Source organism: Thermobia domestica, chromosome 1, assembly GCF_964235325.1.
Source record: "Thermobia domestica chromosome 1, izTheDome1.hap1.1, whole genome shotgun sequence".
Classification (NCBI taxonomy): Eukaryota; Metazoa; Arthropoda; class Insecta; order Zygentoma; family Lepismatidae; genus Thermobia; species Thermobia domestica.
The window spans coordinates 16,731,862-16,744,573 of NC_137454.1; the positions used below are offsets into that span (position 1 = coordinate 16,731,862).

At 37.4% G+C, this 12,712-nt stretch overlaps 1 protein-coding gene across 1 annotated transcript in view; it reads left to right on the forward strand.

Moving 5' to 3' along the window:
• The window catches only part of LOC145683590 (uncharacterized), a 148,599-nt gene that overhangs the window by 83,114 nt on the left and 52,773 nt on the right, over positions 1 to 12,712 (forward strand). The window contains exons 2-3 of the mRNA XM_081754932.1: positions 1,615 to 1,691; positions 11,305 to 11,444. Of these exons, the coding sequence (XP_081611058.1) occupies positions 1,615 to 1,691; positions 11,305 to 11,444 (217 nt within the window). The remainder of the gene's footprint in view (positions 1 to 1,614; positions 1,692 to 11,304; positions 11,445 to 12,712) is intronic.

Sequence of the window (12,712 nt, forward strand, 5' to 3'; positions counted from 1 at the left end):
GACAACAATCACCCAATTCATGCTGGGATTTGTTTGACCATTTGCTTTAGCACTGTCCATGTAACCTTAAACTAATACGACCTGAACACGATGTATGAATATAGTATTCAAATAGGTCGGCCTAGTAAATTTAACTACCATCATCATGAAATCTATTTCCAACAAGAAATATTTATTTTGAACAGGAGCGTCATTTCGGATTTTGCTTGGGGGGGCTGCACGTGTTTTTCACTGACTTACTACTGTTCTATTCATAAAATCTATATAAATCTCACTCTCAGGGGGGAGCAATTGCCCCTCCTAAATGACACCGCTGATTTTAAATAATACGGATTTTGCCGTCTCTCGAAACTTGCCAATCCCATGCATATGCAGGTTTTACACATATGATAGAGTTGGCTCTGTTTATACATCAAGTAGAGGAAATCAAATCTTGCTTTACTCCAATATGTCGTTCACAAAACAAACGTGAAGTCTATTCACAACGGAGCTTATCAGACCCATATCGGTCTGTGTGTTGAGAGGTATTTCATTCAGACTTTCACATAGGATTAAATCAATTTTAGGAAAGACTAATATTGTCGCAGGTTCGATCCCAGGTCGCGCCAAATCGACGTTGTGGTCGACAAACGCAGTTATGTCGTTTCACCATTTTGCTCATTATCATGACCAGTCGTTCTTTCAGAAAAAATGTTCTGGAGGGCACTGCTGGTACTATTCTATTATTATATTGTAGACGTATTATTTTGGTCTTCTCTGGGGGCCACTCTCAGAGCTCAGGGAGCAGTGCCCCCCAAAAAACATGTCTGGAAGAAACACTGATCATGACTGTCTCCTTGAGGATCAAATCATAATTTGGAGCGTTAAACGAAAGAAAAACTGCCCAGTGCTGGCCATCACATAAGGGAATAAAAATAAAATGTTCACATCGGACCTCATAGGAAGCCATTTTTGTTTGCCCACTTTCATTATGACGTAGCAGAATCGATAAATTAAATTAGTCCGCTAGTATTGAAATGGCATTTGCCCTCGTTCTAGTGTTTTTGTGTTGTTACATTGTATAAGATGTAAAAAAAAAAAAAAGCCATTTTTGTTTGCCCACTTTCATTGTGACGTAGCAGAATCGATAAATTAAATTAGTCCGCTAGCATTGAAATGGCATTTGCCCTCGTTCTAGTGTTTTTGTGTTGTTATATTGTATAAGATGTAAAAAAAAGGGAAAGGAAAGAAAAACAGTTGCAGAATTTTATAAAACAGGCCGCATATATCGATACGTAAAATACCGAAGTTGAATAAGTTAAGAACCATCCAGGATAATACGGAAAGAAAAGTATTATGAATACGGTTTAAATGCCAAGTTGATTATTACCATGCGCTTGAAAAGTAAGGAAAAATAAAGAAAAACCGCACACACACACACACACACACACACACGAATATTGACTTTTGTCACAAGTTTGATATTTTTGAAAATTGTTATATTTTTCGTCGTCTTCCATTGTTGACATTATTTATTTATTTATTAAAATAGAAGAGTCGAGAGTGTTGTGATGTCTTTGCATTCAATTTAGGAAACTGTTCATATAGTTATGATTCAACTTTTGTTCTTTACAGGCCGTTCCGCAGTCCGAAGAAACCTGCTCAACCATCTAGTCCAAAAACAAATGGAGAGAAGGCCACAAGCAATGGAGGTAAGGGGAAAGGTTTCTCAAAATTTTCTTCTGAAATTATTTCTCGGTTTCGATTGTCTGGAAATAATAATATTTATTAACGTCTCAATCTGTGTTTAACGCTCCTAATAGTACGCAGTTGCTCTAATAGATGTCGCTGTATGTGCTGTCTGATTGACACCAGCAGATGGCACTAGCGTGCAAGTAATATCCAGATATAAAACTATTGTGACAAATTTAATTCAACTTCAAGACACTATTGTTTCAATTATTTCAAAATAAGACAAAGGCCTGGATCATATTTAGAGTTTAGCATTAATAATTGTGTATTTCTACATTAAATATATTGTGAGGATTTAATTACAACCTAAACTGTATTGTTTCAATTTAATTATTGGATAATAATGATGTTAATTCCTAACATACTTTGTATTAATTCGGCGCGCATATTTGTGGATCCCACACATTTCAGGTATCCTCTGATCTTATTGGCCGATACAGATAAGACATCAAAAGTCAAGACCTTGCATATAACAGAAAGTAAACGCCAAATGCTGTCTGTCCTCATACCGGAGCATGCTAGCACAATATGCTAGTAATAAAAATCGGTTTCGGCGTGGGTTCAAACCCAGCCGAAGGAAAGTTTTTCTTTACTTTTTTAAATTTTCATAATACTTTTTCATTAAAATAAGATTGAAAATAATACTCAAAAATGTGATTTACCGATTATTTTTTAAAATTTCCATAACACTTGGTTCATTAAAATAAGCTTGCAGTTTTACTATACGGATCCATAGTAAAAGTAGTAGTAGTAGTAATAGTGGTAATAGTAGTAGTAGTAGAAGGAACGGGTAAGAATCCCGCAGGTGTTGGTTGAGTTCTGTTCTCGACACCAAATCCGGCAAATTAAAGATTTGCCCAAATTTTTCTGTACACTTTATATGCCGAATTAGAAACTAGGGTAGCGAATACTGAAACGTTTGGGATCGGCAAAAATGCATTCGGCGCTGTCCAGAGCAGTGTTCATACCTTTCCTTAAGAAAATTTCCCTCGGCTAACACAAAATTTTTCCTTTTCGGATCAAATTTTCTTTACTTTGTTGAGTATCCAATCCCTATGACAGAAGTAATGTAATAACAGGGTTAATAACGAGTCACTTTTTTTTTTTTAACTAGAAGTTACTTTTTTTTTTTAATTTGTCACTAAAAGTTACTTTTGGGGAGGTAAAGTGACTTTTTCGTGTGATTTATGTTTTGCATTGGCAGTTTTCTAAGAAAAATATAAAAACAAGTGGAAAAAGGTAGAAATTTGTTACTCATTTCTCTTCTGAAAGCTTCAGTACGTGCTGTCACATGTGGAACAGTCAGCTTGATTCTCACTTCAGCTTTTATTCTTTCTAAAGCAGAGTGGATGGGTGGTGGATGCTTAAGCTCTCATGGTGGAGTTGAGAACCCATCTGTGTCTATTCTTTCTTCTATCATAATAGTCTTTTAGTTTTCTCTCGTAATAGCTAACGCTCCGCTCAACGTTGTGTGTGGTTCATCATGTTCGTCTTGTGCTATGCTCCTTGTATGTTCTTCTTAAGAGTCGGTGATGAATTTGAATATTTCATGGCTATAAGAACTCTCAATGCTAAGTGAAATATAATGTCTGGGATGAAGAAATTCGGAAATAGGCCAGAACTGGTTCCACTTACTCAGAAGCTTCTTACATCTACTAAGTCGGCTTACCGTAACTACAAAGCATACTTAGAAAGGAGGAAGCTCAAAAAGAAGAAGTAAAGAAGAAAAGATGAAACAAACAAAGAGAGAGGTTTTGAAGAAATCGACAAAGGAAAAAACGGGCGTGATGGGATTTTGGTCACTTTTCGTGTGCTTTTGGTCACTTTTCGTGTGCTTTTGGTCACATTTTCGTGTGCTTTTGGTCACTTTTCAACTATTTACAAGAGACTAGACCACTTTGAGCCCTGTAATAAGATTAATTTAGCTATATTAAATAAATTGCCAATCACATTTGTTTTGTTTTTTTGCTTCTTGCTTCTATTTTTTACTTTTTCTTTACTTTTCAAATATACTTAGCCAATAATGGGTGCAAATTATGCTGCTTTAAAGTATTTCTATTGTATTGGTTTATTTCTGAAGAACGAAGAATAATTTAAGATTTTATATGGTTAGTCAGCCAGTACAAGAATTTCCCTGGATTAGCACATTTTATCGAAAAAAATCCCTTTTCCCAAATTTACGTACGAAATTTCCCTAGATTAGGGAAATTTCCCTCAAACTGCGAACGCTGGTCCAGGGCCGCTGGCAAATGTATTTATACAGCGAAGGAGACTATCTTGACAGATTCGAAGATCATTATTTGTTTAATACGAAGGTTATTTTACAGATCCTCGTTCCTATATGGTTAGCGTACGTGCCTTTGGCACGGACAACCCGAGTTCGATTCTTGTTGGGAGCTCGGGTAAATACGAATCTCACATTACAGGAGGCTGTAACTGCATGCTTCATATGGCATCTATGCTGAAAGGGACAGTGAACTGCAAACCAATTAAGGGAAGTAAGGTGGCTCACTAGTAGAACCCTTATTTCTGGTGCGTGGGTTCTCTGGTTCGATTTCTGACCAGGTAAGTTTGTGGTGGACAAAATCGTGTCCGTGGATTTTGTCGAGGTAATCTCGCTTCCTCCCGCTCTTTCATTCTATTAATTCTTCCATCATCATTCAATTGTCTTAATCATCGCCTTTTCTTAGCCTAACGAACATAAACGTGCGACGTTAAGCTCTAAAACCTGATTTTATTTTATCCAAACAAAAAAAAAAAAAAAGCAACCAAAGATATATATTTTGTTTATATGAATCTATTCCCTACCATACAGAAAAATATGATCGTATACTGAAATATCATTCACATATAAAAACAATTAAATGTGTTTTTATATTTTGACACTGTAAGTTACATTTAATTAATCTGACTCATGATCTTGTTTCACTTGTATTATTTTCTTATATGGTGCAGTATTAAAATAAAAATAAAAAAGTATTGGAGTTTTCGTGCTGGAAATTAATTATCAATATAAAAATGTTATTACCAAAGGAAACTATTATATCGATATTAATAGAACATAACCATGCCTGGGGTTTGCGTAGTTCCTGTTGAGAAATGCTGATTATAAGTTATCGTCTTGGGGAGAAATCCAATGGAAATCAAAACATACTCATCGTGATAATTATATGAAACAAATATCTTTGAACGCATTAAAAAAATAAAAAAAAAATAAAAAGTATAAATTACTTGTTTGTGTTTTTATTGGGAAAGCTGATTAGATGAAAAATACTCTCGTTGCAGATTGGATTTGAATTTCGATTTCGATGTACAGTCTTGTTCAAAAATAATTACCATCGATACTTTAAAGACCCGATTTTTGCAACCATAAAGAGAAATTTTGACCATTTCCCTGGAAAAAATATTTAAACTGACAAAAGAAGATTAACTTTTGTTTCATTTAATTCCAACTGCAGACTTCTGAAAGAGATTCAGCTTTGCCAAGATAATTTTGAATAAGATCGTGCAAGTTCCAGTACACTTAAAAGTTGTTTCATCCTCCATTCAGAGTAACTCTTAATATTATGATTGTAAGACGTTATTAGCATCTTACTTAATTTAAATCTTGGGCTCCCTCGTGGCTAAGCGGTTTAACGAACGTATCTTTGGCGAGAGAGACCTGAGTTTGATTCCTGACTCGGGTCCCACATTAAGCTGTACGCCACATCTCATATAGCTTCGCTGCTGAATGGGTACTTAAACTCCAAATCAAATCAAGAGACCGCGGTGGCTTAGTGGTAGAACGTTTACCTCTGGTACAGTAGGTCGCGCCAAGTGAGTTTTGTACTGGACAAACACCGTGCGCGTAGGTTTTCTCGGCGTTCTCCCGTTTCCTTCTACTTTCTTCATTCCACCATTTCATTCATTTCTTATCACCGTCGGACTTTAGCCTAGCATTCGAATTCTTCCTAGCATATCAGGGTGAATATCGGGCACAGCTGCAGTGATGCACTCACGCAATTCAACCATAGTTGTAGCAAATGGCGGCACAAATACCTTAAATTTTCCACAGAAGTGCCTTTGAACCTGCACAACGGATTTAGTCGCATAAAAATAAAGCACACAGAACGCTCTGTTGTCTGTAGAAGCCATATTGCTCACTTCGACTAAACTGCCTCCTGGTGGACATCTACGTAACTACACCTCGGCAATAGAAACAGAAAAAAAAAACTTTTTGAGATCATATTCCAGAAAAAATGTATTGCCAAGAAAAACTCATTACTGTTCGAATAATAAATTAACGAAATCGGTAACATCACTTTGGCTAACCCGGTATATTATGGTGAGAATTATACTTTCCACCGCCCATAATATGTCGTTGTAAAATATTCATCAAGTGTCTAATTCTTAAATCTCAAATTACAGATAAAGTACTTATTAAAATGCATACATTTTGTCATTTCTTAGCATTTTCATGAAGTTTACTATAGTTAGAAACAGTATCAAATATTACGACCCTTTTTGCACCTTTTAAATCTCATGTCAAGTCAAATAACGCCTTATCTTCAAGTATAGTCACCCTGAACTGATTATTCTTCTTCCGCTGTATATCTCCTACGTATGGCATACATTTGTGCTGAAAATAACGTAAATTTATCGAAGAAGGCATAAGAAGTCTTCACGTGTATATTTAAAAATAGTGTTAGGTAGGAAGAATTCTTCTTCCGGCCTGGGAAAGAGTTAAAATGAAAGTAGACAAAATACGTATAAACATTGACTCAGCGGCAGATCTCTCCCCTCTGAGTAGGAGTCACTAGTTAGATCGCAGGAGATCGCAGTCCGTGTTTGTCCAACTAAGAGAGAAGACTAGATTTAGAAGTGCTAAAGCATAATTGATCATACAGGGTTTGTATAGAGAGTAATGAGACCAAATTTGGGGGGAAATCTTTTGAAGATATCCCTATAACTCATTAAAATGCTTCAAAATAGGAACCTTGTCAGTCGGCACACTTCTGCCAACGAATTTTCCACGCTTGAAAGACGCCTTGGAAGTTCTGTTTCGGAATAACCTTCAAGGAACGCGTCAAAGCCGCTTTGACCGTCGCTATGGTCCCATGGCGGTGTCCTCTGGGAGCTTTCTTGACTTGGCGGAAGAGGAAAAAGTCCTCCGGGACTGTATAGGAGCTGAGAGAGCGTTGCAATCCCGTTTTGGGCCAGGTAGTCACTGACCAAGAAGTAGATGTGGCTTGGTGCATTGTCATGATGCAGCTTCTAATTGATGGTAATGTGTGGGCGCAATCGGTTGACCGTTCCCCTCAATATTTTCAGCACATCCACGTAGAAAACATTAGTCATGGTCTGTCTCTCAGATACAAATTCGTGGTGGAGCACTCCCTTGAGTCAAAGAATACAATGAACATGGCCTTGGGTTTCGACCTGCTCATTCGAGCCTTTTTTGGGTGAGAAGATGCTGCTGTGCCATTTGACATTTTGGTGTTTTGTCTCTAGATCGTATTCAAAAACCCATGTTTCGTCATTGGTTGTCACATTGTTACACAATTAGATTAATGCCTCAATCGTCTTGCAAAATGGTGTTAACTGTAGCGCAGAATATGTATTAGTTTACCTGCAACATAAAATATGATTATTGCCAAGTATACCTTGTAAAGTTGTTTTTGTCACGCCCCTCGTACCATATCATCGTTTATTTGAGAAGACAGAGGAAAAACGTCGACTCCTAATTCAAAGCAAAGTCTCTCGAATTACAGAGTGAGCCAACTGGTTACTCATGCACTATTTCTATTCAAAATATCAATTTTTGTTTATTTTTTTAGCCACTACATTACTTCATTTCGTTAAATACTGGCATAGCTACATTGCTTTCCATGTGGTCAATATTTTCAATGGTTTCTGATGAACAGTCTTATCTAATAAGGTTAAAGTGCCAATGCCAAATAAAACTGTCAACTTATTGCTATTCAAGATGAATGTCAACACGTGACAATTTACTTGTGTGAAGTTGCGTATCCCCATTAACATAAGCGACTTTTAGCAAGTGTGTTCTGTTTGCATAAACTTCAGTTACGTCTTACAAATGCCTCACACAAAGTGTAACTCATAAGTGAAGCACGTATTTCGCATTTAATAAAAAGCACGCGTTCGATTAACTTCACTTGATACTTACGGTTAAGTCTCTGGAACATCTACTATGACGTCAGTAAACGAAGTGCTTGGCTTTTCTTTCGTTTAATTATGGGGTATCCAAAAATAAATTATGGATGTCTGCATCCTGTTTCGTTCTTCTTTTCTTCTTTGTTTCTGTTTCGAGAATATTCTGATAGGCTAAAGAGAAGCCAAAAAACTTGTCGCATGAAGTTCAATGTCGTGGATCTGATTTAGTGCCAACTTCATCGCTAGAGTACGAATTTCCCAAAACTGTTTCTTTTTCAATAAAGTTTATTAAAGGAAAGAAAAATACAATAAGGTACATTAGACCTTCAATTGTGTAGAATTCATAGTATGAGGCGTCTAGTAACAAAAGCGCCTAGTATCCACTTTTTACCGAAATTGAGTTACATATCGCTTGTTATATGTTTGATCTAAAGGAATTCCATGGAAACAGAATTTTGTTTAAAAGCAAAACTAGTTCAAATATGGGACTTTATACGCGTATATATGGAGCTTCACTGCATGTTTTGCGAGATTACTCGAAGCTAAGCGAAATGGATATGGCGGATTTTGATACTAGGCGCCTCATACACACTATGTGATCAAAAGTATCCGGACACCTGGCTGAAAATGACTTACAAGTTCGTGGCGCCCTCCATCGGTACTGCTGGAATTCAACATGGTGTTGGCCCACCCTTAGCCTTGATGACAGCTTCCACTCTCGCAGGCATACTTTCAATCAGGTGCTGGAATGCTTCTTGGGGAATGGCAGCCCATTCTTCATGGGAGTGCTAACTGAGGAGAGGTATCTATGTAGATCGGTGAGGCCTGGCACGAAGTCGGCGTTCCAAAACATCCCAAAGGTGTTCTATAGGATTCAAGTCAGGACTCTATGCAGGCCAGTCCATTACAGGGATGTTATGGTCGTGTAACCACACCGCCACAGGCCGTGCAGTATGAACAGGTGCTCGAACGTGTTGAAAGATGCAATCGACATCCCTGAATTGCTCTTCAACAGTGGGAAGCAAGAAGGAGCTTGAAACATCAATAGGTCTGCGCTGTGAGAGTGCCACGCAAAACAACAATTGGTGCAAGCTCCCTCCCAGAAAAACACGACCACCTCCGAATTTAACTGTTGGCACTACACACGCTGACAGATGACATTCACCGGGCATTCGCCATACCTACACCCTGCCATCGGATCGCCACATTGTGTACCGTGATTCATCACTCCACACAACGTTTTTCCACTGTTCAATCGTCCAACGTTTACGCTGCTTACACCAAGCGAGCCGTCGTTTGGCATTTACCTGCGTGATGTGTGGCTTATGAGCAGCCGCTCGACCATGAATTCCAAGTTTTCTCACCTCACGCGTAACTGTCATAGTAATTGGAATGGATCCTGACGCAGTTTGGAATTCCTGTGTTATGGTCTGGATAAATGTCAGCCTATTACACTTTACGACCCTCTTCAACTGTCGGCGGTCTCAGTCAGTCAACGGACGAGGTCGGCCTGTACGCTTTTGTGCTGTACGTGTCCCGACACGTTTCCACTTCACTATCACATCAGATACAGTAGACCTAGGGATGTTTAGGAGTGTGGAAATCTCGCGTACAGACTTCTGACACAAGTGACACCCAATCACCTGACCACGTTCCAAGTCTGTGAGTTCCGCGGAGCGCCCCATTCTGCTTTTTCACGATGCCTACTGAGGTAGCTGATAATGAGTACCTGGCATTAGGTGGCAGCACAATGCACCTAATATGAAAAACGTATGTTTTTGGAGGTGTCCGGATACTTTTGATCACATAGTGTATGTTCGCTCAACATCCAGTGTTAAGCCATGGATGCTGTGAATATAAAATAATTCAAATATAATATGCAAAAAGATAACAAATAAAAGGAAGGAGAAAGCGAAAGTAAAGGAAATTAATTGGTAATCCAAATCTCCTACAGTAACTCGGAAAAATATTCGTACAGTCCCAGATTTCGTATAACTTCAATGGTACTGTTCATATCAAGGATGTAAAATGGGTGATATAATTTCGTGTATTAGTGTACACATCTTTAAATATATTAACGAAGTGAGTTTCAAATAAGAACAATTTTCTCTCTGGGACTGATATTTGCAGTTCTTTGCCGAAGATTGCTATTTAAAATATTTATGTAGTTCCTTGGGTTCATCGTTCCTTCTACAAAACACAAATTCCCGACACGAGCAGCACTCATTGACCACCAAACAAGCATAAATCCTCCAGTATGTGAGTACGATTTTCGGCATCGACCTCTGTTCTCTTCATTCTTCTCATAGTTTATCTCCCATTTGACCCAAACTTGTACATAACTCTCGTCGATGAAAATAACTTTCTTTCAAATGTCAAAGAGCTTTTTATGCTCTTCAGAGCAAATTGTAGACATTTCTTGAGGGGGAAAATGCATAAAGTAAAAAAGGGGTTGTGGATATCACGCATCTGCACAACCAAATAATTTTTTAAAAAATGAAAATTTCGTCAGCTCATATAAAACACGATAATCTCACTGTGATGGGAAATGTGAATATTGCTGCTCAACTAGATGCTGGTTATAGGCGGTCCATTGAGAATCACAAACAAAAAGTGACACAAAACAGGTACGTGCTTGATATAATCATCAATTCGGTTTTGTTGCGTCTTCGAACTGACTTTAAGAGGACATGTTGAAACAGACTCTTCTTCAAATCCCTTCGTATTTAGTGAATTAATTAATTTCAGCGCTGAACTTGACAGCGCTCTCAAGAGTCATTAGAAAACGCAACAATTTTTAAGGGTACGTCAAAAATCATACAAAATGAGCTTCTCCATTGCATGTTAGAAGTATACCATGATGAAATGGTTATTATTTTTATATTATTATTATTATTATTATTATTATTATTATTATTATTATTATTATTATTATTATTATTATTATTATTATTATTATTATTTATTAAATTGTTATTATTTATAATGATAATAATAATGAAAAACGCCTAAAACCTATGAAAAACGAAGGTCATATATTGTGCATCATCTAAAATTCAAGGCACGAGCCGCCAGTGCTGTGTGTCAATAAATTGGTCTCAATGTTAACATGACAATGAATTTTCGTATCCTTGCTTATAGGCCTATGAACAACGCTGTATTTTCGAAAACCAGCCCAATAAACATTGCTTTGTATGGACGTAGTGTGTTTTATTTGGAAAATTCTTACATCAGTAGTGTGCTCAGCCTTTTGACAATGTCTATATATTTATCTTTCGTTTATCATTAAAACTCATATTAAGATATAGTATTTGCAAACGTTCTTCTAATATTTTTCTCAACCTTGCTAAGTCTTGATCCTTATCTTGATCTGTTATGTTTCAAATTGTTAAAATGAATTACGTTTGTTTATGTTTACAGTGGCTCATCGACCGGAAGAAGAAACGAAATACGTGAAACAAGGAGCGAGACCTCGAAAGAAGCGCAAAGCCCCTCCCCCTCCACCGCCAACAGCTTCTCCTGCGCATGCACAAACGCCACTGAAACCACCAGAGACAGAGGTAAGAAAGAAGCCAAATGCTATCATAAACTTATCAAAATTGTTTGCTAAATTGAAGTAGGTTATTACACCCTATGATGGAACCAGGTTTCAGATTGGCTTTGAAAGTCCAGTGTCATGTTTTGAAGATATACCGTAGGTCTAGGTAATGGTTACTATTTCCCATTAAATGTTGAAGCGCTTGATCATTGTTTAATGGGAAATATTTTGCAGTGTTTAATGTTTGAACATTTTCGTTAAACATTTCAAAAAATAGTAAAATTATTGAAACATTTGCTAAAACTTTTAAAAATTTACTATTATACATTGATCGAAACTATCGCTTTAAAACCTTTTAAACATTTACTAGAAAGTTTTAAGCGTTTCGCCGAAACATTTCTTGTTTAGTAAAACTATTCAAATATATAAAAATCTTTTTAAGCTTCTGCTAAAAACACTTAAATGATAACTGTCTACTGTCTAGTGTATTAAAATTCGTGAGTAACGTTTAAACATTCATCAGGGAAAAAAAAGGCTTTCTAACAATAGTAATAAAAAGACCTTCAACAAAATTTTGTACGGGAAAGGGGTAAAAATCAAAAAGTTGGGCTGCACTGGGATGCTAGCCTGTTTGCTAAAACCTGCCCTGTAGAAGAATGACATACAAATTACAATCAATGTATCTACAGGGTGCCCAGAAAATCCAGTTACCCCTGAAAATAAGTAACAAACCACAAAACGTACGTGAACAACTACACGGAAAGAACTGTATGACATGAATAACAACGCTTTCGAGAAGTTTTATTGAGATAGGAAACATTAAGTGTCCAAAGGATCAGTCTGTCGACCGTCATTCTCATGACAAAGAATAATACGCCACCAGGTTCTGTCCGACATTTTGCGAAACATTACGTGTAACTTGAGTGAAAGCTTTTTGACAGCTTCTGTCAGTTTGGCAGTGGTATCGTAACGGTTTTGTGCAACGATGCCCATTATTAACCCCCCATAGCGCATCATCATAGGTGGTGAGGTCTGGGCTTCATGGTGGCCAGGCAAGTGGTGTGGGGAGATCCGGACTACCACGACCAATCCAACGCCCAAAAAAGACTTCCGTAAAATATAGCATTTATAAAAGGAGTAACGGGAAAACTTACATTAGCATTTATCAAGGGTTAACGTAACTACGTGACCACCCTGAAAGCTGCGGACGGGGGAGGTAAGGGAGCTTTTGGACAACACCTGGGACCTAAAGGAGACGTTCGACATGTATTTGAATATATGGGAAAGATT